We start from the raw sequence: 24662 nt of genomic DNA on the forward strand, positions 1-24662 counted from the left end.
AAGTGCCTCTGTGGTTGGATGTTGAAATGCACACTCTGGCTCAAATCTGAACTTTGATCACAAATCTGCACATATAAATTTAGAATGGGCTGAGAAGGGAAGGCGCTCCACAAGCTACAGGAAGCCGCAGGTGGCAAAGCCTAAACTTGGGCAATTTAAGTAGCGGAGCAGAGGGGTAAGTAAAACACCCATTTATGTTATTTATTAAAGCAACAGCTCAGGCTAATAAGAGCACAGTAAAGGCACCGTGTGTAGCAGAAGCCAAATCCTGCAATAACTTAGAATCAGAATTGTAGAGTTGGGAGGGGCCCGAGGGTATGGTAATCTAGTCCAACCCCCTGTAAAGTATGAATCTCAGCTGAAGCATCCATGACAGATGGCTACCCAAACTCTGCTTAAAAACATCAAAGGAAAGAGAGTCAATTTCCTTCTGTGTTTCCTGGTTCATACTAACCATTGTTTGCTGTGAAATTGGAAGGGGGGGATATCACTGTAGTTCGTTGTGCAAATCACCCAGCACACCTGATCGACTTTAACTGCAATACCTTAATTTGTTGGTATGTGGCTGAATCCCACCAGAAAATAGCAATACAGTATTCTGGATGTGCCCTGGGCAGGTTTTCGCGGGAACCGACCTATGATTTTGGTTGCTCTAACGAAACTGTCACCCTAATAAGGATTTTGGAATTTTCCTTTCTTTTTGTGCTTGCCCCTCCTGGCATTAGACTTAGCTACTTGTGTATATCCCTAGTTATAGGCTGAATCTAGACACACACACAAAAGCGAATCGGTTAAACGCATTGTAAACTTCATACAGGGAAATCCCATTGGCGAAAGACAACCATTTGGTGTTACAGTGTTATAACGCATTATAAAGCGCTTTATCTTTACGAATGTAGCTTAGTCTGTTATATAGTTACTCTGGGCATACTGCTAGTCTGTATCTAAAGAAACAGAAATAAATTGCCATCAGAATATTTGTCCATCTAAGCCAGGACTGCTTACACTGGCTGGCAGCAGCAGCCTTCTGTAGTCTCTTGCCATTGCTGTTGGACCTCAATGAAGCTATCCATACCGTAATAAATCTCGGACAACCAGTGATGGATTGTGAACCCGTTCTGCCTGCAAGCGTGGGTTCTGCCCACAAGGGATCTTGCAAAGCTTCTTTGTCTTCACAAAAAAATCCAAGGAGTAGGTTCCACCGAGATTTGAACTCGGATCGCTGGATTCAGAGTCCAAAGTGCTAACCATTACACCATGGAACCTTACACAAGAACTTTCCCTGGTTACAAGTGAATTAGGTACCTGGCTCTGGTACCTCGTAACCCCCAGAAAGTTAAGTGGTTTGGAGAAAGAAAAGGATAAAAAAAGTTTCTGAACGACGCTCAACAAGGGGCACGAGGAGAAGAGCGCATTCTCAGCGCGGGAGGGGAGGAGAATGAGCTAGGACTCCTGGGTTCTCTTCCTGACTCCGATCTCAAGAATAGGTGATTTGGGGATAAGGACTGCATTTAGGAGGCAAAATGTCGAGGTGAGGGGTGGAGCTAGTGACTCTCTATGGGGAAATCGTACGGAGGAAGGGGGTCAAAATTCCTGGGTTTACCTCCTTACCCCTACGCCCCCGCGGCAACAAAGTTTGGCCATTGCCCCCACGTGCCTCCATTCAAGGCCGGAAGGGAGGGAGGCAGAAGGGAGGCAGGGGGATCGGCCAATGGGGAGGGCGCTGCCTCGAGTCGCCGCCTCCCCCGCGGAACGTCCCCCTTTTCTCCTCCCATCAAAGGGGCAGCGCGCAAGAAACTTCCCCCCCCAGCGCAGGGAAGGCAGGCGCCCCTCTTTTCCCCCCGTGGTCAAGGGCCCGCCGGGGTAGAAGATCGCGTTGTTGTGGGGCTCAGAGAGCGTGTGAGAGAGGAGGCTCTCCGCGGGACCCACAGGTAATCGTTATCTCGATGGCACGCGGGGAATCCAGGGGGAAGGCTGGCTGGCCCCTTGCGAGATCCAGGGGCGCGTGGATATCAATCATTTGCTCCGCGGCCGCGCGCTACGATCTGGTGGGGTAGGAAGTGCTTCTGCGCGGGATTCGAACTCTAGACCGCTGCGGACATGTTGGGTATAACTAGCAGAAGCTATGTGTGGTGTGCGGAAGTTGTTGGTGAGTTTCCACTTCGCAGGGCTGAATCCAATCCTTCCCGGGATAGCTTCCAGGCTTCTGCAACGGTTCATCTTCAAGGTGCTACAGATTTATTAATTTTTGTTCCTGCTTATGTTAATTTTCACATCCCTGTGAGAAATAATATCGAACCCGCGTGTGGGTTGTCCACACGTGATGATTCCTCGGTTGGAGAAAGGGATGGTGAACAGAGGCATGCAAACGCAGCCCCGTGCGTAGAGAGCAACATGTGATCCAAACACGACTTTAAAAAGGGGGGGGGAGGGTAGCACACGATCTTTTTAAAAATCGGCCCGTGTGCCCCCTTTCACACAAATGCTTGTGACCAGTGTCTACCTGCAGGTTGTGGCTGTAGTCAGAACATGTGAGCAAGACAATTTCTTGCTGAAATCGTATACAAGTTTATTTTCCAGTTACAGGATTTTAGCAGGGAGTTGCAGGGCATGTGCAGGTTGGGAAACTGCATAATATCTGTGCTGAACCTTTTGCAGCCACAAACAGTATTGAAAGTGGGAGTGCATAATGTTACCATAATGAGCACAAATAATTGTGAATGCACAATAAAGAGGGTGTCTGCAGGGGCCCTTAAGCACCAACCCCGTGTTTCTCTTTACAGTAGATAGCTTTATGCTTTATGCTTGAAATTAGCCAAGACTAACCAACCCTTAATCTATGCCCCTGAATTAAATGCATCCTCCTCCCTTGATTATCCTTGCCTCCATTTCCCTACCTGTAGTGGCTCCTTTGAGTTGAATTTTAGACTGTAGAGTCTTTGGGGGCAGGGAACTGCCCCTCTTGCACTTCATAAAACATCTTGGCGCTTTAATGAGAACGTTATTACCGGTAATCATCAGTAAGAGCATCAACACTTTAGTCAGGACTTCTGATGGCAGTGACAATGAAGTCCCAGTTAACTTTAGCTAGATGGTGTGAAAAGAAGAAAGGATCAAGCCACGTTCACAGAGCCAATCTCTGCTGGTTGCACGCGGTGTGCGGTTTGCCGTTTTGTTCTCAGTTGCCGTTTGAGAGGCGGAGATTTGGGGGATGTTCCCTGAGCCTTTTAAAACTTGGACGATGAAGCAAGACATGTGATTCGGAGGCCACTGACCTATTTGCTTCTTCTTATCTCTGGCATATTTGGCTCCAGCGAGCTGGCCTTTGGGACATCTGTGATTAGAGCAAGGTGGATTCTGGGGTGGAGAGGGACATTGAGAAAAGGGGGTGGGTGGGAAACCCTTGGGTTGATTCAGCCCACTCAGGGCCGGCTCACGCATGAGGCAAGGTGAGGCAACGGCCTCAGGCGGCAGGATCCACAGGGGCAGCAGATCTGTCCTCCAAGGAATGTATTGTCTGCTGCCGCCGCCGCCTCTTCAGCGGCCTCTTGGTAAATAGGAGGTGCTGTTGGTCCTACCCTTGTTCCCAATAGACATCTTCACCCTTCTTCCCTGGTGAGGAGAGCGCCATTTTGTGGTTTGCCTCAGGCGCCAAAATGTCTTGGGCTGGTCCTGCCACCAAAGCCTCTTCATCTGTTGGCAGACACACACTGGTAAGCTCTTGTCTGTATGTTCATTCCCCTGGCATCTGGCTCAGTGTCTTATGCCGAGGATTGGCAAACTCTGGCCCTCCAGAAGTTGTTGGGCTACAGTTCCCACCACCCCTGGTTCCTGGCTGGGGTGTGGAGTTCAACATCCGGATGACCACCCTTTCGTGCCTTGAATCGCAGGCCTAGTCGATGCCTGGCAAGGCCTGCTTCCTCCGTTACTGTGGTCCTTTGCCTGCCACGGGTCACTTCCTGCCATTCTGTGGCATCTGCCCCCTTTGCCTACCCTTCCTTTCCCTGGGTAGACCAACCTAGGAAGCTGAGTCAGACCCTCCATCCATCTAGCTCTATGTAGCGACTCCAGGGTTTCAGAGCCACAACCCTGCCGGGATGCACCTTTTACAGAGGAGAGGGGTGTCGATGGCTACTAGCTGCAATGGCTGTGCTCTGTTGCCACAGTTGGGGACAGCAGTGCTTGTGAATACGCGTTCTGGAAACCAGAGTCCTCTTGTGCTCAGATCCTGCTTGCTGGTTTCCCACATGCCACTGTGAGAACAGGGTGGTGGACTAGATGGGCATTCAGCCTGATGTTCGTATTCAACCTTCTACATGAAAGGCAGTTTTACTGCCACTGACTTCGGTTCCTTTCCCCAAGGAACCTTCCATCTCATTTTGTGTTTTTTTAGAAGGAAAATGGAGGCCCCTTACAAAAACGCCATCCCAAGCAGTCCCTCACAGTTGCTTTCTGTTCTTTCCTTGGCAGGACTCCGCCATGGGGGTCCTACACTACTACCAGCGGCCCAGCGAGGCGGACACTGATATGGGCACACTTCTGCGTTCGGCTGAAGCCATCTTGGGAAATGGCGTCCAAGGGGTGCAGAAGGAAGTATGTTTCAACGTCAACTGGACAGGTACGAAAATGGGACACGGACTGTGTCTGGATTCTGATATGAAACGAATGGGGAGGTATGGAGGGAAGTGTGCATATTGATTCTTTTTTTCCCTCTTTTGAGTAGGTAGAGGTTTAGCATGGGGCTGCCCCCCCATCCCTTCTTGTCGCAGAGCCAGTTGCCTGTTGGGTGATTGCCCTGTTGCATTGTGGGAAGCTATAATCTTTTCTCCCTTCTGTTTCCTCGCCAGGAGGAACACCCCCAAACTCTGAGGAGACGGAGATGCTGCTGTGGATCTTTAGTTGCCCTTTCGAACACGGCAACATCGCAACCAAGTCCTTCCTTAGCCCAACTCCTTCCGATCTGCTGATAGAGATCGGCCCTCGGTACGTCCTGAACTGAGGAAGAAAAGCCACTCTGCCTACTGGAATGGCAAGGGGGGGGGGAAGAGAGAGAATGTGTGTATTGACCTGTTTCAGGCATCATGAACAGGCCTCAGGCTTAGAATCATACAATTGCAGAGTTAGAAGGGACCCCAGGAGTCATCTAGTCCAACCCCCTGCAATGCAGGAATCCCAACCAAAGCATCCATGACAGATTACCACCCAACCTCTGCTGAAAAACTTGCAAGGAAGGAGAGTCCACCACCTTCCAAGCAAGTCAGTTCCCTTCTTCGTTTCCTGGTTCACGCTAACCACAGTTTGCTGTGAAATCTGAAGGGGGGATGGCAACATATCACTGTGGTTTGCCTCCAAACCAGAACTGGAAACTCTTGTTTAAGAACCATGGTTTGCAATTTGTGTTTGGCGGCAAACTATGGTTTTGTGGATTTTGATGTCGGGGCAAACTGGTTACTGAGAAACAGGGTGGAAATCAGAGTGCGTTGGTAGGAAGGAGTGTCCTCCCCCAATGCTGATCACAACAGACAAACCATGGATTAGTTGTGATGTCTGAAACTCAGCCTTTACAGCTGAATCAAATGTTATATGAAAGCTTTCATTTGCTAACTTAAGCTTCTTAACCAACACCATTGTTTATTTGTAGGCCACATCAAAATAATTTCACATAGTTTGCTGTTATAAGCCATATGAAAATTTAAATAGTTATAAACACGACTAGGCTAACGAAACATCTATTAATAAATATACAGTAAAAGTGAACTGTATGCTAATAATTCAAACTGACTATTGAGCTTTAACAATGCCCCCCCCCACACACCTCAAAGTTCTGCAGGGATCCTAAACTGCAGAAGCAGGCTTGTCTCTGGAGTCAGGCAAGGTTCCTCACCTCCCAAGCCAGGTGAAAATAGACCAGCCGAAGGAGGGAGCAGGTTTTGCTGAAACCAATGTTTTATGTTTGTAGTTTGAACTTCTCAACTGCGTCTTCCACAAATGCAGTGTCAGTGTGCTGGGCAGCCGGACTAGAAAAGATTGACCGAATTGAATGTTCCCGTCGATACCTTTTCAAGGTGACTGTGGGTGGGTCTAAACACAGGAAGAAAACCGCTATTAAATCGTTTTAACAAAAGAAAAAAATCTCTATGGAAAAACACATTTTTAAATTTCCTGCTCTCTGGCGCCATCTGGTGTTGCATGTTTATAGTGTGCTGCAATATTTTGTTGGAGGTTGAGCTTGCTCATGGTGATGGATTAAACTCATCCTTAATCCACTTGGCTGCCCAATCCCAAAATGATGATGATGATAATATTGGGCGGCTCCCAATAGAATATTAAAAACACAATAAAAACATCAAACATTAAAAACTTCCCTAAACAGGGCTGCCTTCAGATGTCTTCTAAAAATCTGGTAGCTGTTTTTCTCTTTGACATCTGATGGGAGGGCGTTCCACAGGGCGGGCGCCACCACCGAGAAGGCCCTCTGCCTGGTTCCCTGCAACTTGGCTTCTCACAATGAGGGAGCCGCCAGAATGCCCTCAGCGCTGGACCTCAGTGTCCGGGCAGAACGATGGGGGTGGAGACGCTCCTTCAGGTATACTGGGCCAAGGCCGTTTAGGGCTTTAAAGGTCAGCACCAACACTTTGAATTGTGCTCGGAAAAGTACTGGGAGCCAATGTAGGTCTTTCAGGACCGGTGTTATATGGCGGCCACTCCCAGTCACCAGTCTAGGATGGCGCTTAGGAACATTTCACTGATTTGCAGTCCTGTAGACTCGTTACGCCAGCACATACACAAGAACTCCATAGGGATTTGGAAATGTTTAACTCGATAGCTTCCACACCCATTTCTTTCAGTGCGGGCAACGGCCATCGGCATCCCAGGAGGCCTCCCTAGCATCCACGCTGTATGATCGGATGACGGAACAGTGTTACCCAGAACCCATCGTCAGCTTTGCTATAGCCACCCGCCCTGAGCCTGTGTTCCATGTCGATATTTTGGGAGAAGGGAGACCTGCTCTGGTCAAGGCCAACAACCAGCTCGGTATGAATCAGCAGGGCAAAGCAGGGCTTGGAATAAGGATGCAGGGCTTCCAATGGCTTCCAATAGCCATGCTCTGCCTCCACAGTTGCAGGCAGTGATGCTTCTGAATGGGTGACACCTGGCTTGAGAGCAGTACATGTGAAAAGGATCTAGGAGTCCTGGTAGACCACAAACTTGACATGAGTCAACAGTGTGATGCAGCAGCTAAAAAAGCCAATGCAATTCTGGGCTGCATCAATAGGAGTATAGCATCTAGATCAAGGGAAGTAATAGTACCACTGTATTCTGCTCTGGTCAGACCTCACCTGGAGTACTGTGTCCAGTTCTGGGCACCACAGTTCAAGAAGGATGCTGACAAGCTGGAACGTGTCCAGAAGAGGGCAACCAAAATGGTCAAAGGCCTGGAAATGATGCCTTATGAGGAATGGCTTAGGGAGCTGGGCATGTTTAGCCTGGAGAAGAGAAGGTTAAGGGGTGATATGTTCAAATATATAAAAGGATGTCATATAGAGGAGGGAGAAAGGTTGTTTTCTGCTGCTCCAGAGAAGCGGACACGGAGCAATGGATTCAAACTACGAGAAAGAAGATTCCACCTAAACATTAGGAAGAACTTCCTGACAGTAAGAGCTGTTTGGCAGTGGAATTTTCTGCCAAGGAGTGTGGTGGAGTCTCCTTCTTTGGAGGTCTTTAAGCGGAGGCTTGACGGCCATATGTCAGGAATGCTTTGATGGTTTTTCCTGCTTGGCAGGGGGTTAGACTGGATGGCCCTTGTGGTCTCTTCCAACTCTATGATTCTATGAATGCCACTTTCTGGAAGCTAACTCTGAATTTATTATTGTCTAACCTGAGCTTGCGTGAGCACAGCATTGGTAAATAGCTCCTCGGATCCTTTCTCCTTTTCACTTAGCTGCAGAGACCCACATGGATTTAGAGCAGTGTTTCTGAAACTTGGGTCTCCAGCTGTTTTTGGACTATAACTCCCATCATCCCTAGCTAGCAAGACCCAGTGGTCAAGCATGATGGGAATTGTAGTCCAAAAACAGCTGGAGAACCAAGTTTGGGAAACACAGATCTAGAGGGATTCAGCCTTCTGGTCTTAAAGGGTTTTGTATAATTTTGGAGCTGTGGGAGGGACCCGAGGGTCATCTAGTCCAACCTCCTGCAATGCAAGAATCTCAACTAAAGATGGCCATCCAACCTCTGCTTAAAAACCTCCAAGGAAGGAGAGTCCACCACCTTCTGAGGGAGGTGATAAAGTTGTGTTCGCCCCCGTCAGAGAGTATTCTGGCCCTACCTCTGAAAGTGGAAATCTTCCCTTGATTATGAGAAACAATATTCTTTATTTGGCTGGGTTTGTGTGTATGTGTTTAGGATAAACTATAGATGCTTCCCTGCCTTACAGGTCTGGCTTTCGATTCCTGGGATCTGGACTTCTACACCGACCTCTTCAAGAAACTTGGGAGAAATCCCACCAGCGTGGAATGCTTTGATCTCGCTCAGTCAAACAGGTGTCTGCTTGGCTATGGGGTGCAGAGGGGTGAGGTGGGGAACTGGGAGAAGCCTCCCTGCTTGAGGCCCAGGGGACAGGGCAGCTATCTTACAGCATTGAGTTCTGCAGATTTTCACCATGTCCTGGTGAGGAGTATGCAAAGTTTTTATAAAGTAAAAGTTTTTAAACTGCAAGCTGCCTTGTGGGTGGGGGAAGAAGGCCTTTTTTGGGTCAATAGTAACTTCATTAAAAACAACAGCAAACAAATAGGTTTTGGATAACCCTATGCCAGGGGCTGGCTCCCTTGATGAACTGCATGCTTTCTGCGGCCCCCATCTGGGGCTCAGGAGCCCAATTATGTCAATCCTTGCCTGCAGAGCTGGCAGCCTCTCACCCTTTTTTGAACATCCTCCCTTGTGACATGTTCCCAAAGCCTCTCCTCCACTCCTCTCCCCTCTGCTTGGGAGTCCTCCAGGCAACCGCTGCCACCACCCCTGGTCTCTGAGCTTCTCCCCACACTGCCCCACAAGCGCCTAGGACTTGTCTGTCCATTCCCAACAGCAAGGGCTGGTGGACTAGCTGGCTGGGCTCCCTTGCCTGCCTGCCTGTTTGCTTGCCTTTCTCTGAGGCCACCTCGGCTCCTGGCAACTAGCACCCCCTGGCCAGCCCCAGAGCCATCATTCGCCTGTGGTACTTGTAGCCAGGGCTGCTGGAACAAGCAGCTGTACAAGCCTTTGGGAAGCAGAGATGCAAGAGCGCATCAGAGGAGGGAAGGAAGGAAAGAGGGACAGAGGCCAGTGTTGCCTGCGGCAGCCCTGACCGTCATTCAAGTCGCCCCAGGGTGCCAAGGCACACCGGTTGAAAGCCACTGCTCTATGCTGCCTCTTAAGTCCAGAGGAGCAATTGGTGAACAGTTGATGGGGAATGATAACAGGAAGGGGCTTATTTCAGCTTCCCATGGGCATCACTCTGGGAAACGGGATGCTCAACCATAGAATTATAGAGTTGGGAGGGACCCCAAGGGTCATCTAGTTCAACCCCTGCAATGTAGGAATCTTAACTAAAGCATCCATGGCAGATGACCTTCCAACCTCTGCTTAAAAGCCTCCAAAGAAGGAGAGTGCACAACCTCCCGAGGGAGACTGTTCCACTGTTGAACAGCTCTTACTGTCAGAAAGCTCTTCCTGATGTTTAGTTGGAATCTCCTTTCTTGGAACTTGAAGCCATTGGTTCGAGTCCTACCCTCTAGAGCAGGCATCCCCAACCTTCAGCCCTCCAGATGTTTTGGACTACAATTCCCATCATCCCTGACCACTGGTCCTGTTAGCTAGGGATCATGGGAGTTATGGGCCAAAACATCTGGAGGGCCGCAGGTTAGGGATGCCTGCTCTAGAGCAGGAGAAAAGCAGCTTGCTCCATATTCCATATGACAGCCCTTGAGATATTTGAAGATGGCTATCATTGCTCCTCTCTTTTCCAGGCTAAACATGCCTAGCTCCCTCAGCCATTCCTCATAAGGCTTGGTTTCCAGACCCTCGATCTTTGGTTTGACCTGGGATTTTTTTTTTGCAAAGAACCGTTAACAAGTTCATTAAAATCGCTTTCTTAGCCCCTTTCCCAAAGCTTAAGGTGCTGTTCAGTAGCAGGTAGAAGAAAACAAACCTGATCACAGTGGATCATAAGAGCATGGCTCAAACAGAGCACATGCTTCAGTCCCTGCCACTCAAGTAGGACCCCAAAGGCAAATGGTAGGCATGGAAGATCTTTATCTAGTTGAGATCTTGCAAAGCTGTAGGCCATGCTGGGCTAGATGGGACAATAGCCTGACCTGGCGCCCAGCAGCTTCCTGTCTCCCTAAACCCGCCTCTTCTTCCTGCAGCGAGCACAGTCGCCACTGGTTCTTCAAGGGGCGTCTCCTGGTGGATGGACGGGAGCTGAAGGAGTCCCTCTTCGAGTCCATCATGAAGACCCAGGAACGGAGCAACCCCAACAACGTCATCAAGTTCTGCGACAACAGCAGGTGGGGATCCTCGGGAACCAGCCGGAGAAGGGGGTGGCCTGCAAAATGGCATCCTCCATCCTCTGTCGCTGTCGGAGCAGAGAAGAAGCAATGGGGCTGGCCTAGAACAGAGGTGGAGAATCTGTGACCCTCTTTGATGCGGTTGAACTACAACTACCACCATCCCCGACTGTTGGCTGAGGCCAAGGGGAGTTGGCATCCCAAATTGTCTGCAGGGACGCAGGTTCACAACCACTTCTGAGCCAACTCATAAGGCCTGGCTGGGGAACTCTGGTCACTCCAGAGGTGGGCAGACTCTTAACTCCCATCACGCCTGGCTTTTGGCCTTGTTGGCTACGGTCAATGGGAGCTGGGAGTCCCTTCCCGTGTGTGGCTTTTGGTGGCTGTGTGGCTTCTTTTTTAGTTTTTATTTATACTTTTCAAATTTATTCATTTCATTAATTTTACAATCCATTTAACATTTCAAAATTTCAAAATTTGACTTCTTTCCCCCTCTCTGCGTTTCCTTAAATTTATTTTTTCATACCTTCTGCATATCCAAATTCATTTAATTTACTCATTTAATTATCTACTGCAAATATATACTCTTATAAAACTGCAATTTATTACAATAATCCTCCTAATGTTTTTATCTGTTTACAACTTATCTGAAAAGATTCAATGAACCGTTTCCATTCTTTTATAAAGAGTTTGTTATCTTGATTTCTTATTCTTCTGGTAAGTTTCGCCATTTCTGGATATTCCATAAGTTTTTGTATCCATTCTCCCTTTTCTGGGACTTCTGCTTCTTTCCATTTTGGGGCAAATAACATTCTTGCTGCTGTAGTAGCATACATACATAAATTTCTGTACTATTTAGGTAGTTCTGTCCCTATAATTCCCAAAAGAAAAGCTTCTGGGTTTTGTTTTGTTTTTTTAAAAAGTTATTCTGTACATCTTTTTAAAGTCATTATATACTACCATATATTCCGGCATATAAGACGACTGGGTGTATAAGACAACCCCCAACTTTTCCAGTTAAAATATAGAGTTTGGGATATACTCGCCGTATAAGAAATACGACCCGGCGTATAAGACGACCCCCAACTTTTGAGAAGATTTTCCTGGGTTAAAAAGTAGTCTTATACGCAGGAATATACAGTATTTCCCAGTAAGCTTTAACCTTACTACAAGACCACCTCATATGATAAAAAGAACCTTCTTTCTCTTTACATTTCCAACATTTGATTTAGATTTATACATTTTTGCCAATTTACTTGGTGTAACACCAAGGCCGTGTGGCTCCTTGAAGCTGAGTGTGTGTGTGTGTGTGTTGTCTTCCCAACACAGTGCGATCCAAGGGAGGGAGGTCCTCTCGATGTGGCCCAGCGACCCATCTCGCGCCAGCCCCTTTGAGAAGCGGACGTCCACCCGGCACGTCATTTTCACAGCCGAGACCCACAACTTCCCTACTGGTGAGTGGATGGGAAAGGGGGTCTGGTCTGGAGGGCAGGGGTGTATTTCAAGTGCATTGCAAATTCCGCAGGCAGGCAGGCTCCCCTTTTGACCGCTACTGCCTCAGAACAAAATGACCGGCTCCCTTGCGTTGACGGAGTCGACGAATAACCTGTCTGGGTGCTCCGTGGAGGGAGTGCATTTGTGTGGCTTTTGATGTTGCTTTTCAACTCTCCTTGCAGGCGTTGCTCCCTTCAGCGGTGCCACCACTGGGACTGGCGGGCGGATCCGCGATGTGCAGTGCACAGGCCGCGGGGCCCACTATATCGCTGGCACTGCTGGCTACAGTTTCGGCAATCTGCTCATCCCAGGTGAGTAGTGGTGGCTTGGGCCCAACATACTGAAAAGGGAGCCACAGAAGGATGTTTGGCTTCGCAACAAATGGATGGGTGTTCTACAGGTTTCTCCCCCCCAGCCCCAGGTTCCTTCCTCCCTCTCTTCTGAGTCTCCACCCCCATCGTTCAGCTCGGACCCTGAGGTCCAGCTCTGAAGGTCTGGTGGTTCTCGCATTGCGAGAAGTGATGTTACAGCGAACCACACAGAGTGCCTTCTTTGTAGTGGTGCCCTCTCTGTGGAACTCCCTCCCATCAGTTGCCAAGGAAATAAACAACTGTCTGACTTTTAGAAGACATCTGGAGACAGCTCTGTACAGTGGTACCTCGGGTTAAGAACTTAATTCGTTCCGGAGGTCCGTTCTTAACCTGAAACTGTTTTTAACCTGAAGCACCACTTTAGCTAACGGGGCCTCCTGCTGCTGCCGCAACGCCGGAGTTTGATTTCTGTTCTCATCCTGAAGCAAAGTTCTTAACCTGAGGTACTATTTCTGGGTTAGCGGAGTTTGTAACCTGAAGCGTTTGTAACCTGAGGTACCACTGTATGGGGAAGGTTTTTTTTAACGTTTGAGGTTTTACTGTGGTTTTATAAATTGTTGGGAGCCGCTCAGAATGGCTGGGGTAACCCAATCAGATAGGAGACATATAAATAATAATAATAATAATAATAATAATAATAATAATAATAATAATAATACAGTGGTGCATCGCTTTACGAATGCCTCACACAATGAAAAGCTCGCTAGACGAAAGAGTTTTGCGTTGCGAGAGGCATTTGTAAGGTGACAAAATTTTCTATGACCACCGTTTCGTCTTACGAAGCGCGGCCATAGAAAGCGGCAAAGGAAGATCAGCTGTCAGCGCGGGAAGCTAACAGCTAATCTTCCTTTGCCAGGGGGGACAGAGCCGAAATGCAGTGGTGCGGTGGCTGCCCCTGCCTGTCTTCCCCTTGGCTCAGGGAAGACAGGCGGGGGCAAGCCACCGCCCCGCCCCGCACCACCGGGGAAGACAGGCGGGAGGTGGCGGCGGGAGAAGCGCTTCTCTCCCCCGCCGCCTCGCCGCGCACCAGCGGCATGAGACGGCACTTCGGAGAAGGTCTCCGAAGCGCCGTCTCATGTTGGGGGAGGCAGGCAGGAGGCAGCGCGGGAGAAGCTGTTCCCCCGCCGCCGCCTCTCGCCGCGTACAGCTCCAAAAGTTGCACTCCATGTCGGGGGAGGCAGGCAAGGCGGTGGCTGGGAGAAGAGAGCTTCTCCCCCGCCGCCTTGCACACAGCTGGCATCAGACGGGGCATTGGAGACCTTCTCCGAAGCTTCGTCGCATGCCGCCGCCAGTCCCCCAGAGCCTATAGGAATGCATTGATTAAGTTTAAATGCATTCCTATGGGAAACTGGGACTTGCTAGATGAAAAATTTGTTACACGAATTGACCCGTGCAACGAATTAATTTCGTCTAGCGAGGCATCACTGTAATTTATTATTTACCAGTAGAGCTGTGCTTACTACATGAGTGATCCATTCTGTCCCTTTGAGGATTGCCAGAGCGGCTTTCCGGAAGGCAGTCTGGTGATTGTGGTGGGAGATCATGGAGGGCAAAAATTGCCCTCTGCACTGCCCAGCAAGCCAGTGCTCACCCGGGGGCAGCGGGGGATGGCGGCCCCCTCAGTATGGGGGGCTGAAGGCCCTCCTGCCCCCTATACCCAGTGCCCCTGCCAAGGCAGAAAGGTGTACATTCACAAAGGTGATTCGAAGCAGCCCTAGGCTATGGGAGAAATCTGTCCTGTTCTTTTCCCATTCCTCTCTGCAGGATACACTTTACCCTGGGAAGATCCGTCCCTGCTGTACCCGGACAACTTTGCCCCGCCTGTGGAGGTTGCCATCAGAGCCAGCGATGGCGCTTCAGACTACGGCAACAAATTTGGGGAACCTGTCCTGGCAGGTGAGACTTGCGGTGTGGGTGATATTTGGCCCCTTTCTTGCTTCCAAGGTTCAGCGTCCGGCTGGTTTGTTTGTTTCTCTCTTTGATACCACGGCATCCTTTAGCGACAACTTAGGGCAGCTGACAGGCCAAAGCGAGGGAGAAAGAGGAAGGCTGTGCAGAGCCGTCCTTCCCATTGGTTTTACTGGTGCATTGTGCCAGGGCGCTGAGGGGCGCCCCAGCAACTGGGGGAGCTGTGCGGCCTCCTGCACACCCGCCAGCTGCGCCCCGTCAACCATATGGCTGGCAGGCGTGCAGAGAAAAAGTTGCAAGAAGCAAAGAAAAGGGGAGGAGAGCTTGGAGGCAACCCGATCTGTGCACGCCCTGTCGGTCTTTGTGCCGACTGTGCACATGCCGGCACTGCGCTCGGGACCCTGCCCCTCCCTCCCCTCAGCAACTTTCACTTTCCTGCCGTTGCTGGGCAGGGCTTCCCTGGTGCCTGGAAAGAGGCGGAGGCTGGACATGGCACCCTCGCCTGCTGCACCAAAGCAGCGCTGTGCCTGGAGCCTCCACCTGACGTGGCCACTGAGGCATGGGCGCCAGGGGAAGAGGCGGAGGCTGGACGCAGCACCCTCGCCCGCCATGCCAAAGCAGCGCCGTGCCCGGAGCCTCTGCCTCTTCCCCGCCAGAGGAGCTGCCCTCCAACCCAGCTGGGATGGAGAGGCGAGCGCTGGTCCCAGTTGGCGGACCTGGTGCCGCGCAGGGGAAGAGAGGCAGGCCCTGCTCTCCCTTCGTTTCACCCTGCCCTCCTCCTCCCCCTTTCGTTGCGCGCACCCCCAGCGGCTCCTGCAACGTGCACCGCAGCGCGGCAGCGAAGCCAAGCTGGACGGGAAGGGCCAGAGCAGAGAGAAGGCGGAGGGTGTGGGGAGCCGAGCCAGGACTCCTGGTTCCACTGTATTCTGCGCGCACACACACCCCAATAAAGAGGGGGGTGCGGCCCGCTCATCCAGCCCCAGCAACTATGGGAACGGGGGGGGGGCGCCGGAGGGCTCCTTGAACCACAGTCCTGGATAGGCTTAGGACAGCCCTGAGGCTGTGTGTTTGGAAATGTGAGAAAAGCGCCCCCCCCCATCACCTGTCTGTCTTCCAGGCTTTGCACGCTCTTTCGGTCTCCGTCTGGCAAATGGCGAACGGCACGAGTGGATCAAGCCCATCATGTTCAGTGGTGGCATTGGAACAATGGAAGATGCCCACGTCCGCAAGGAAGCCCCACAGCCTGGTAATTTTTATTTAATTTACCCTGTTTGGGAGATTGCGCTTGCTGTGACACACGTACTTCTTTAATGCATCTAAAACACATGCTCTTTATTCCTTTGGCGCTATTGCTTTTGCTCATGCAAAAGTGATTCATCGATGGATTGGCAATGATGGATTTACCACCTAGCAGTTCGAAAGCACGTCAAAGTGCAAGTAGATAAATAGGAACCGCTACAGTGGGAAGGTAAACGGCGTTTCCATGTGCTGCTCTGGTTTGCCAGAAGCAGCTTTGTCATGCTGGCCACATGACCTGGAAGCTGTACACTGGCTACCTCGGCCAATAACACGAGATGAGCGTCGCAACCCCAGTCAGTCATGACTGGACCTAATGGTCAGGGGTCCCTTTACCTTTACCTTATTATTAGTAGTAGTATTTATTGAACTTGTTAGTTGCTTTTTTTAAAAAAGACGTAACTCAAAGGGACTTACGAAAAGAAATAAACAACACATTCATTTGAAAATCAGCATAAACATTTAAAACGCATTCACATTTTTTAAAGGCAAAGCTAAAATGATCTTACCCGACTCTCAGCAATTTATAGGCACCTTTATGACCATCAAAGGATCCACTTAGCAAATTACCTCAAGTCATTAGATAATCCCAAACATTGCTGGGCATTCTCCAGGGCCCGTTTTAATGCCCTCCCCTCACCTTTATTAGTTGGTAGATACAACAAGACTCTGATTGACCAAAGGCTATGCCCCTGTGATAACAATGAGATTGAATCCATCGGGCATGTCCTTTTATATTGCCAATTATACCATGATACGAGGAAAGAGCTGATCGAACCGCTCCTAGTGAAACAGCCCGGCCGATCAGAGGAAGCCTACACCAGACACCTTTTAGCTGACAAAGACATAGAGACTACCAGGATCTTAGCAAAATTTTGCTACATAGTGACAAGAATAAGACACGCCGTCATAACAGCAAACACCAGTGACAGATAACCTAGTTGATCTATCGTAGGATAATAACAGGAGCGTCGACAGGTGGCTGAGATTCATATATCAAACTTTTATAAAATTTTAAAATTTGTAACATTTTAACTGCAATTTTACTATGTAGATACCCAGTCTATGAACTGAACTGTATAATTCTCTCACTAGTCTTTGACCGTATTAAAGATTTTTATTATTATTATAAACTTCCTACCCGCTGAAGGTGGCCACTGACCATTAAAAGCAAAAAGCCTGGTGGCAAAGGAATGCTTTTGCCTAGCAGCTAAAGATGGTGGTGCCAGGTGTATCTCCTTGAGGAGAGTGTTCCCCAATTGGGGGGGGGGCATCACTGAAAAGTCCAGTTCTTGTGTTCTTTGGACCTCCCATGAATAGGGCACATGGAGAAGGGTCTCAGATGGTGATGATTGCAGGAACCGGGTCGGCTCATAATAATGAGTACCGTACTGTACTTGCTTATTTTGCAAAAATGTGTTATGCTACCTCTGCTGAGCTTGGGGAAGTTAAAGAGCTGCTGAAGCATTTGCTCCCATGGAAATCCTACCCTCCCATCACTTGTACTCTGATATTTTACCAGATGCTCCCAAGGAGTCATGAGGACTAGAGCCTTTAAAAAAGAAAAGGAAAAAGAAAACAAATCACAATTGAGATGCTCAGAATTTTGAATTTAGACCTGAAATTAGATTCTTTCCTTTTTTCAACTGTACAATTGCGACTTACGTTCCCATTTCCTCCTTAGGTATGAACGTTGTGAAGGTTGGAGGCCCCGTCTATCGAATTGGTGTTGGTGGAGGAGCTGCTTCCTCCATCCAGGTAAGTTGGGCGTTGCCTTCTGCTCCTCACCTTTGCAGGTGAAGGTGAATCTCCCTATCAAAGCCTTAAGGCGAAGGTTCGGAGGTGCAGGTACCTTTTAGGAGCCCTGGGCAGTAGGCAACGATGGCCCTGCTTATTGGCCTCATTCCTTGGCTGCCTTCTTAATTGGCGATTGCCCGTTGCTGACAAAGCTACCTCCGCGAAGCCCTTCACACCTGCAAATGCTCCCTTTGTGTGCAGGTGCAAGGGGACAATGCCAGTGAACTGGATTTCGGGGCGGTGCAACGTGGCGACGCCGAAATGGAGCAGAAGATGAACCGGGTGTTGCGAGGCTGCGTGGAGAGCGGGGAAGGCAATCCCATCTGCAGCCTGCACGACCAAGGCGCTGGAGGCAACGGTGAGCGGCTCAGAGAAGGCTTTTGGGAACGTGGCTATGGGCTGAGCCATATGTGCTCTGAGTGGTTTGATTTGGGCCACACGGTGGCTGAAGAGTGTTTGGATCTTATGGTGAAGGGGAAACTTGCAGGACGCAGAGCAGAACAACTTCTAGTGGCCCAGATGTGGTTGGGCAGGATATTCCTTTGTGATATTGGGGGACTGGGGAAGGCCCGTAGCTCAGAGGTAAAACCCCCTGCTTCGCATTGCAGAAGGTCACAAGTTCAATCCCCGGCATCTCCAGGTAGGACTAGCGATGTCCCTTTGCCTGAAACCCTGGAGAGTTGACACAACAATTCTGAGCTAGCTAGACCAAGGATGTGACCGAGCTAGATGGATCAAAGTTCGGACTCAGCAGAAGGCAGTTTCCTGTGTCCCTACATCCCTAAATGTCCCATTTCACCACAAAGGTTATGGGATGACCTTAAGACAAACCACCCCCTGTAGCATAGCCAACTTCACTATAAGAATTCCATACCTGCTTGGTACAGTAACTGGCTCATTGGCCCTAAGATTCTTGCTTTGGGTGCAAGAGGTCCTAGGTTCAAATCCTGCTTTCTCGTTTCCCACAGATCTCTGGTTGGCTACTGTGAGAACAGGATGCTGGATTTGATGGGCTATTGGCCTGATCCAGCAGGCTCTTCTTATGTTTACATTGTTACAAAGAAATTACATTAACTAAGCGGCAGTAAACGATTTGTGAATAGCAATGGTTTTGTTCCCTGGATGCTCTTGGAGGAGGAAATGGAAGATGAGAAGGTAGTTTTCGGCCATCAGGGGTTCCCCCAGGGAATGAATGGCTGTGGTTAACCATTCCCTCCACCTCCAAAGGTAGAGATGGTAAACTCTATCTGGATGGACAAGGCCAGTGTTCTTCAACCTTGGGTCTGCAGGTGTTGTTGGACTACAATTCCTATCATTCCTGATCTTTAGTGTGATCTATCAGGGGATGATGGCAGCTGTAGTCCAGCAGTATCTGAAGACCCAACGTTGAAGAACATGAGAAGAATGTTTTGAGCTGGGTGCGAACAGTAGGCCATTGACGGATGCTTCTCTGGGTGATAATAAGTTTGGAAGAATTATAGTAGCTGCTACCACCAAGGATTTAGGTGTGTGTGTGTGTGTGTGTGCGAAGCCTCCAAAGAAACTCTTTGCTTTCTGTTTTAGGGAATGTGCTGAAGGAACTGAGCGAGCCAGCCGGGGCTGTCATCTACGCAAGCCGCTTCCAGGTCTGTTTCTCATTTATGACCAAGCTCTTTGTCTTCTTGTCTACCATCCTTTATATCTATTTATTACTTCCCCATAGATGTTTCCCTGTTCCTAACTGCACAGAGCAGGGAGCAGTAGATTTTAAAACAAACCCATTCAAACAAAAATCCCAGATTAAATCTACATCTGGATGGAGAACCTCAGACCTGAAGGCTAAAGGTGGCCCTCCAGATGTATTTGTCTAGGCTGCATCCTCTTCCTCTCTTTCCCACCCAGTGCGTCTCGCTTAGCACCCTCCTTGAGTGTTTTTTCCTGGCTGGAATGTGCCCTTGAACTCTTACAGCATGTATAAAAACATAGCAAAACATCAAGCTTCCCGATACAGGGTTGCCTAAAAGTTGTGTAGTTCTTTATCTCCTTGACATTTGAAGGGAGGGCGCCACCGCCGAGAAGGCCCTCTGCCTTCTCATTCAGTTCTTCGTCACTCAGTTTCTCTCTCTCTTCCTTTTCCCAGCTAGGAGATCCCACGCTGAGCGTTCTGGAGATCTGGGGTGCTGAGTACCAAGAAACCAATGCCCTCTTGCTACGCCCTCGCCATGCAGATTTCCTGCGACGCCTTGCCCGCCGTGAGAGGTGCCCTGTCGACTTCGTGGGCAAGATCAGTGGCGATGGACGGGTAAGACAGCAGGAGCAGGGGAAAGGGTGGAGAGATTGGGTGAAACAAACCATGCAGACTGCCTTGATGTGGGAAGGCCTGTGCAGAAAACCATGCGCGTTATTTGGACATAACAATAAACTACACTAGCGGCCAAAATTGTGGAAACCTTTTGGAAAAAGTTTGTTTCTGAGGTTTGATGGCTCATAACACCACTTTATTTTTTCAGTAATGCCATAAAATTATATATCAATGGAAAGATAATTTAATGAAGAATGCAATGCAACAAGGTTTGTTCAATTATTTGTATTCTATCAAAAGGTATAGCCAAATAACCAAAAAAAGGAAGCACAACTTGCTTAGGTTGATCTGCAGCAGCTTTCCTTCATTTGAATGTAGCCAGTGAGCAGGAGTGTTTAGAGCAGCGTTTCTCAACAGCTGTGCCGCGAGACGATGGCTGGTGTGCCGCCACGTGCGGCGACGAGAAGGGCGATTTGCAGCTCGGCCAGGTGGCAAGCCACGTCCCGGTACACATGGCTGTTGCGAAAGTTGCCGTCCAGGGCGCTCTGCACGTCCGCCTCCCCCAAGATCTCCAGCAGAGCCCGAGTCTCCAGGTCCGACCACAGGAAGCCTCGCGTGTTTGTGATCATCCTGGCGGAGGCAGCCCACCCACCCGGGCGGCCGCGATCGGACAGGAAGGGGCGATCAATGGCAGGCAGGCGGGGGCCAGCCGCCTGCCCGCCTCGCCGCAGCCCCTCCTCCCGCAGCTCCCCCTCTCAGCGTCCCCGGCAAGGCGGCAGTTGCGGCGGCCGAGATCCCATCCCTTCTCTCGCCAGCGGCACCTCATGCGCCCTGCTCTCCGCTTCTAGTCCACCAACCGAAACTTTCCACACGCAACGAACGGGGCCGCCGCTGGCGGCCTGATGGGCCTGGCTTTCCTCAGCCTCGTCTGAAGCTGTCGCTCCCTCGCCTCAGGCGGCGGGAGCTCGGTGGTGGTGGTGGCGGCGGAGGGGGCTGCGCTTCGAGGCCCATCGCCTTGCGGAGGCCAGAGGCCACGGGGCTCGGAGAAGAAGCGGCGGCTGCCGAGAAGAAGGCGGGCGCTGAGGCCGAGCAGCACCGGTGCGGCCTCTTTCCCCTCTCCGCTCGCTCCCTGGCGGGCCCAAGCCGGCCCGGCGTCAGCAGCGCGCATTGCGCTCCAGCTGCCCCCTCCCCTTTGTGTGCGCGCACACTCACATCCATCCACACACACATACACGCCAGTCGCCCAGGTTCACACACAAAGCAGCGAGGGTGTCTGTCGCACAACTTCAGTGGTGGTGGGAAGAGGGGGGCAGGAAGGCGAGAACAATAGGCAACGGTCTCCTCCCGAGGAAAAGGCGTCGCGTACCTATAGGGCGGCACAGAGTTGGTGTGCCTCGTGATTTTTTTCATGGAACGAGTGTGCCGTGGCCCAAAAAAGGTTGAGAAACACTGGTTTAGAGAGCCAATCAGGTGTTAAAAGGTAAAGGTAAAGGGACCCCTGACCATTAGGTCCAGTCTTGAATGACACTGGGGTTGCGGCGCTCATCTCGCTTTACTGGCCAAGGGAGCTGGTGTACAGCTTCCAGGTCATGTGGCCAGCATGACTAAGCCGCTTCTGGCGAACCAGAGCAGTGCATGGAAATGCCGTTTACCTTCCCGCCAGAGTGATACCTATTTATCTACTTGCACTTTGATGTGCTTTCGAACTGCTAGGTTGGCAGGATCTGGAACTGACCAACAGAAGCTCACCCCGTCGCGGGGATTCGAACCACTGACCTTCTGATTGGCAAGCCCTAGGCTCTGTGGTTTAACCCACAGTGCCACGAGCCATCAAACCTTGGAAATACACTTTTCCCAAAATGTTTCCACAATTTTGGTCACTAGTGTCCAGTCGTAGGAACTAACTGCAGCCAAGAACCTTGGGGTCCTGCATTTCTCCTCCCCCTTCTCCGGTGAGTGGGAGTTTTGAAGCTTCCATTTCCATTTTTCATGGACGCAGTTTAGCATTCTGTCCAAACCCTGACTTTAGAGAGAGAGAGAGAGAGAGAGAGAGAGAGAGAGAGAGAGAGAGAGCGCCCACGTTAGATTTTAGGAGTGCAAACCTTCACTGCAATGGTCGGTTTTCTGCTCCTGGTGTGGGGCAGAGGTTGTTTGGACCTGGGAAATTGGGGAGAGGATAAAGTTGAGTGCCAAAATCCAAGAAGGGAGAGAAGGGATTGGGAATGTTTGAAGGCTGAACAGCTTGGGAAGTGGGTGGTCTGTAAAAGTGACTCTTCTTCTTTCCTCAACAGATTGTGCTGGTTGACGACACAAAGGTCCCGGCCAGTGACGTGGAGCTGGAGAAGGGGCAGGTTGGAGGGAGAGCCACCCCTGTGAACCTGATGCTGGAATGGGTTCTTGGCAAAATGCCACGCAAGGTATGGCACACAATATGTGTGTGTTTGTCCTCCCGCTGCCCTGCCACCCCCAAGGAAAAGTCTTGGTAAAACATCTGCTTAAAGGTGTCCCAGTAGACCAAGGGTGGAGGAACCTGTGGCCTTCCAGATGTTGGACTACAGCTCCCATCTTCCCTGACCACTGGCCAGGCTGCCTGGGGGCTGATGGGAGTCGGAGTCCCAACAACATCTGGATGGCCACAAGTTGCCCCCCACCCCCACCCCCCGCAGTAGATCTCGATGCTTTGAATCTGTGATACTATTATTATTTATTAAATTTGTTAACCGCCCTCCATTCGTAGCTCTCACAGCATAAAAACAGGAGACAAAAACACAAAATACATAATACAGAGAAAAAGGAAAACAAACCAATCCCTCTCCCACAAACACATTTTAAAAGCCATATAATTTTAATCAGCCAAATGCCTGGTTGAAGAGAAATGTTGTGGTTTTTTTGGTCTGGTGCCTAAAGATTTATAGTGAAGGAGCCAGGTGAGCCGCCACAAATGGGGGGCCACCACAGAAAAGGCCTGTTCTCGTGTCGCCACCCTCCCATCCCTTCTCTAAAATGCTCTGGCTGGGATTATAATATCCTGTGTCCATTAGTGTTATTTCCTTCAGCTGGTTAGGATCTGTCCCTTTTATACTTATTGGGCGAATATTTTCAGGAACTTGGTTCTGTTGTATTTGATATAGAGTTGTTGTTGTTAATTTAAAAAATGCATTCTCAAGCCGTTTTACGTTTGGCGGACTTGTCAGTTGCTTTGAGAGATTTTCTTAGTGGTGAGGACGTGTCATAAACAACAATGGACAAACAACGATGATGATGATTTCTGCCAACCAGGAATTTGTTTTGAATCGTGTCCACCGAGACCTCAGGCCTCTGTCTCTTCCCCGTGGCCTTAGCGTGTCAGACGCCCTCCAGCGTGTCCTCAGGCTCCCGGCCGTGGCGAGCAAGCGCTACTTGACCAATAAGGTAAATGCCTCTCAGATTTGCGCCTCTGGGTTCTTTTAACCCAGCCACCTTTTTAAAAATGGAGGGAAGGTATATTTGCTGCTGATTTGAATTTCTCCTCTTTCTCCCGCTGCCCTTATCCCTCTGGTGCAGGTCGATCGCTCAGTGACGGGCCTGGTGGCTCAGCAACAGTGCGTGGGCCCCCTTCACACCCCACTGGCGGACGTCGCCGTGGTGGCCCTCTCCCCCTTTGAGACGGTGGGAGGAGCCACGGCCATTGGGGAGCAGCCTATCAAAGGGCTCATTGACCCCGCAGCCGGTGCCCGATTGGCTGTGGCAGAGGCCCTCACCAATCTGGTCTTCGCTCGGGTCACTGACCTTAAGGTGAGGCAGTCCGTCCCTCCCGGGACATTTTTCCTTCTTGCCTTAATAACTTGATGTTTTCCCTCCTCCCAGTTCATCTGAGGTGGACTAGGCTGAGAGAGGGTGACTAGCTTTCCACTCTGCGAAGGTCTTCTAAATGCCGTCATTTTGCAAGAAGCTGTAGCATTTTGTAGTGCTTTCAGTTTTAAGAGAGGCTGCTTTCATTATATAATTTTGTGCAATAACCAACATGACTGCTGATTGGTTTTCTTTACTACTTATTTACTTTACTACTTATTTACTTTATTTTATGTTGCCCACTAGCCTGAAGGGGCCGGGAAACATTAATATCTGTTAAATCGGCCAACCTGAGGCCCTGCAAATGTTTTGTGCTGCAACTCCCATTCACGCCATACTGGCTGGGAGTTGTAGTCTCCGACATCTCAGGAGAGTGGGCGGGGGGGGGGGCAGGTTGCAAAAGACCCTGTTAAATTTTAATAATACACAAAACACTCAGATAATGGGTTGCCTCTGATAGAGCTGGGTGATATATCAACATGTCATCCCAAACCAGTTTGAAGTCCATATCGTGATATCGGTTTCATAATTTTTGCCCTGGCAATATATCGCGAATCGTGATGTATGTCTTATGCAAACGTTTTTAAAAGGGGGAAACCGTGAAGCCAGCCAATGCCTCTACGTAGCTCCATCCTTATTTCAGACATTCTGGTATATTGGTATATTGTGATGTTTAGCTTGGTGACATATCACGATGTTGAAAACCAGATATCGCCCAGCCCTAGTCTCTGACCAGATCATATTCTGTGTAGATCGCACACTGAAATCCATGCATTTCTCTTATGAAACTTCTAAGCGGTTTAAATATAAAACATTAATTTGTGTGCTAGAGTTGGAGGCTAGCCGTACGGGCAACCGCCTCCTTCCCACTGTTGCCTAAACTCTCTGTATATGTGGCGGCGGCATTTGTGTCCTTCCAGGATGTGAAATGCAGCGGGAATTGGATGTGGGCGGCCAAGTTGCCTGGCGAGGGGGCTGCCTTGGCGGAGGCCTGCAGAGCCATGTGCTCTGTGATGGCTGAGCTGGGCGTGGCTGTGGACGGCGGCAAAGACTCCCTCAGCATGGCAGCCCGCGTTGGCACGGAGACCGTTAAGGCACCTGGTGAGGAACGGAAGAGCTTCTACCAAGGGATAGGGTGGT

The 24662-nt window shown here is 50.0% G+C and overlaps 1 protein-coding gene and 1 non-coding gene across 4 annotated transcripts in view; one reads left to right on the plus strand and one right to left on the minus strand.

Annotated features, from left to right (window-relative positions):
* Positions 1 to 24662, plus strand: part of PFAS (phosphoribosylformylglycinamidine synthase) — a 38955-nt gene continuing 14293 nt past the window's right edge. The window contains exons 1-19 of one of the 3 annotated variants that reach the window (XM_035135461.2): positions 1 to 175; positions 4471 to 4618; positions 4848 to 4983; positions 5960 to 6065; positions 6849 to 7035; positions 8438 to 8543; positions 10404 to 10544; positions 11874 to 11998; positions 12221 to 12349; positions 14174 to 14305; positions 15435 to 15563; positions 17298 to 17371; positions 17612 to 17768; positions 18974 to 19035; positions 19530 to 19691; positions 21983 to 22108; positions 22971 to 23102; positions 23235 to 23465; positions 24443 to 24623. In XM_035135461.2, coding sequence (XP_034991352.1) covers positions 4480 to 4618; positions 4848 to 4983; positions 5960 to 6065; positions 6849 to 7035; positions 8438 to 8543; positions 10404 to 10544; positions 11874 to 11998; positions 12221 to 12349; positions 14174 to 14305; positions 15435 to 15563; positions 17298 to 17371; positions 17612 to 17768; positions 18974 to 19035; positions 19530 to 19691; positions 21983 to 22108; positions 22971 to 23102; positions 23235 to 23465; positions 24443 to 24623 — 2455 coding nt within the window. In that variant the 5' untranslated portion in view covers positions 1 to 175; positions 4471 to 4479. The other 2 variants (XM_035135460.2, XM_035135459.2) reach the window with 2 other exon arrangements.
* Positions 1194 to 1265, minus strand: TRNAQ-CUG (transfer RNA glutamine (anticodon CUG)). The gene has a single exon. It is a non-coding gene; the product is annotated as a tRNA-Gln (tRNA).

This window comes from Zootoca vivipara, chromosome 13 (assembly GCF_963506605.1).
Source record: "Zootoca vivipara chromosome 13, rZooViv1.1, whole genome shotgun sequence".
Classification (NCBI taxonomy): Eukaryota; Metazoa; Chordata; class Lepidosauria; order Squamata; family Lacertidae; genus Zootoca; species Zootoca vivipara.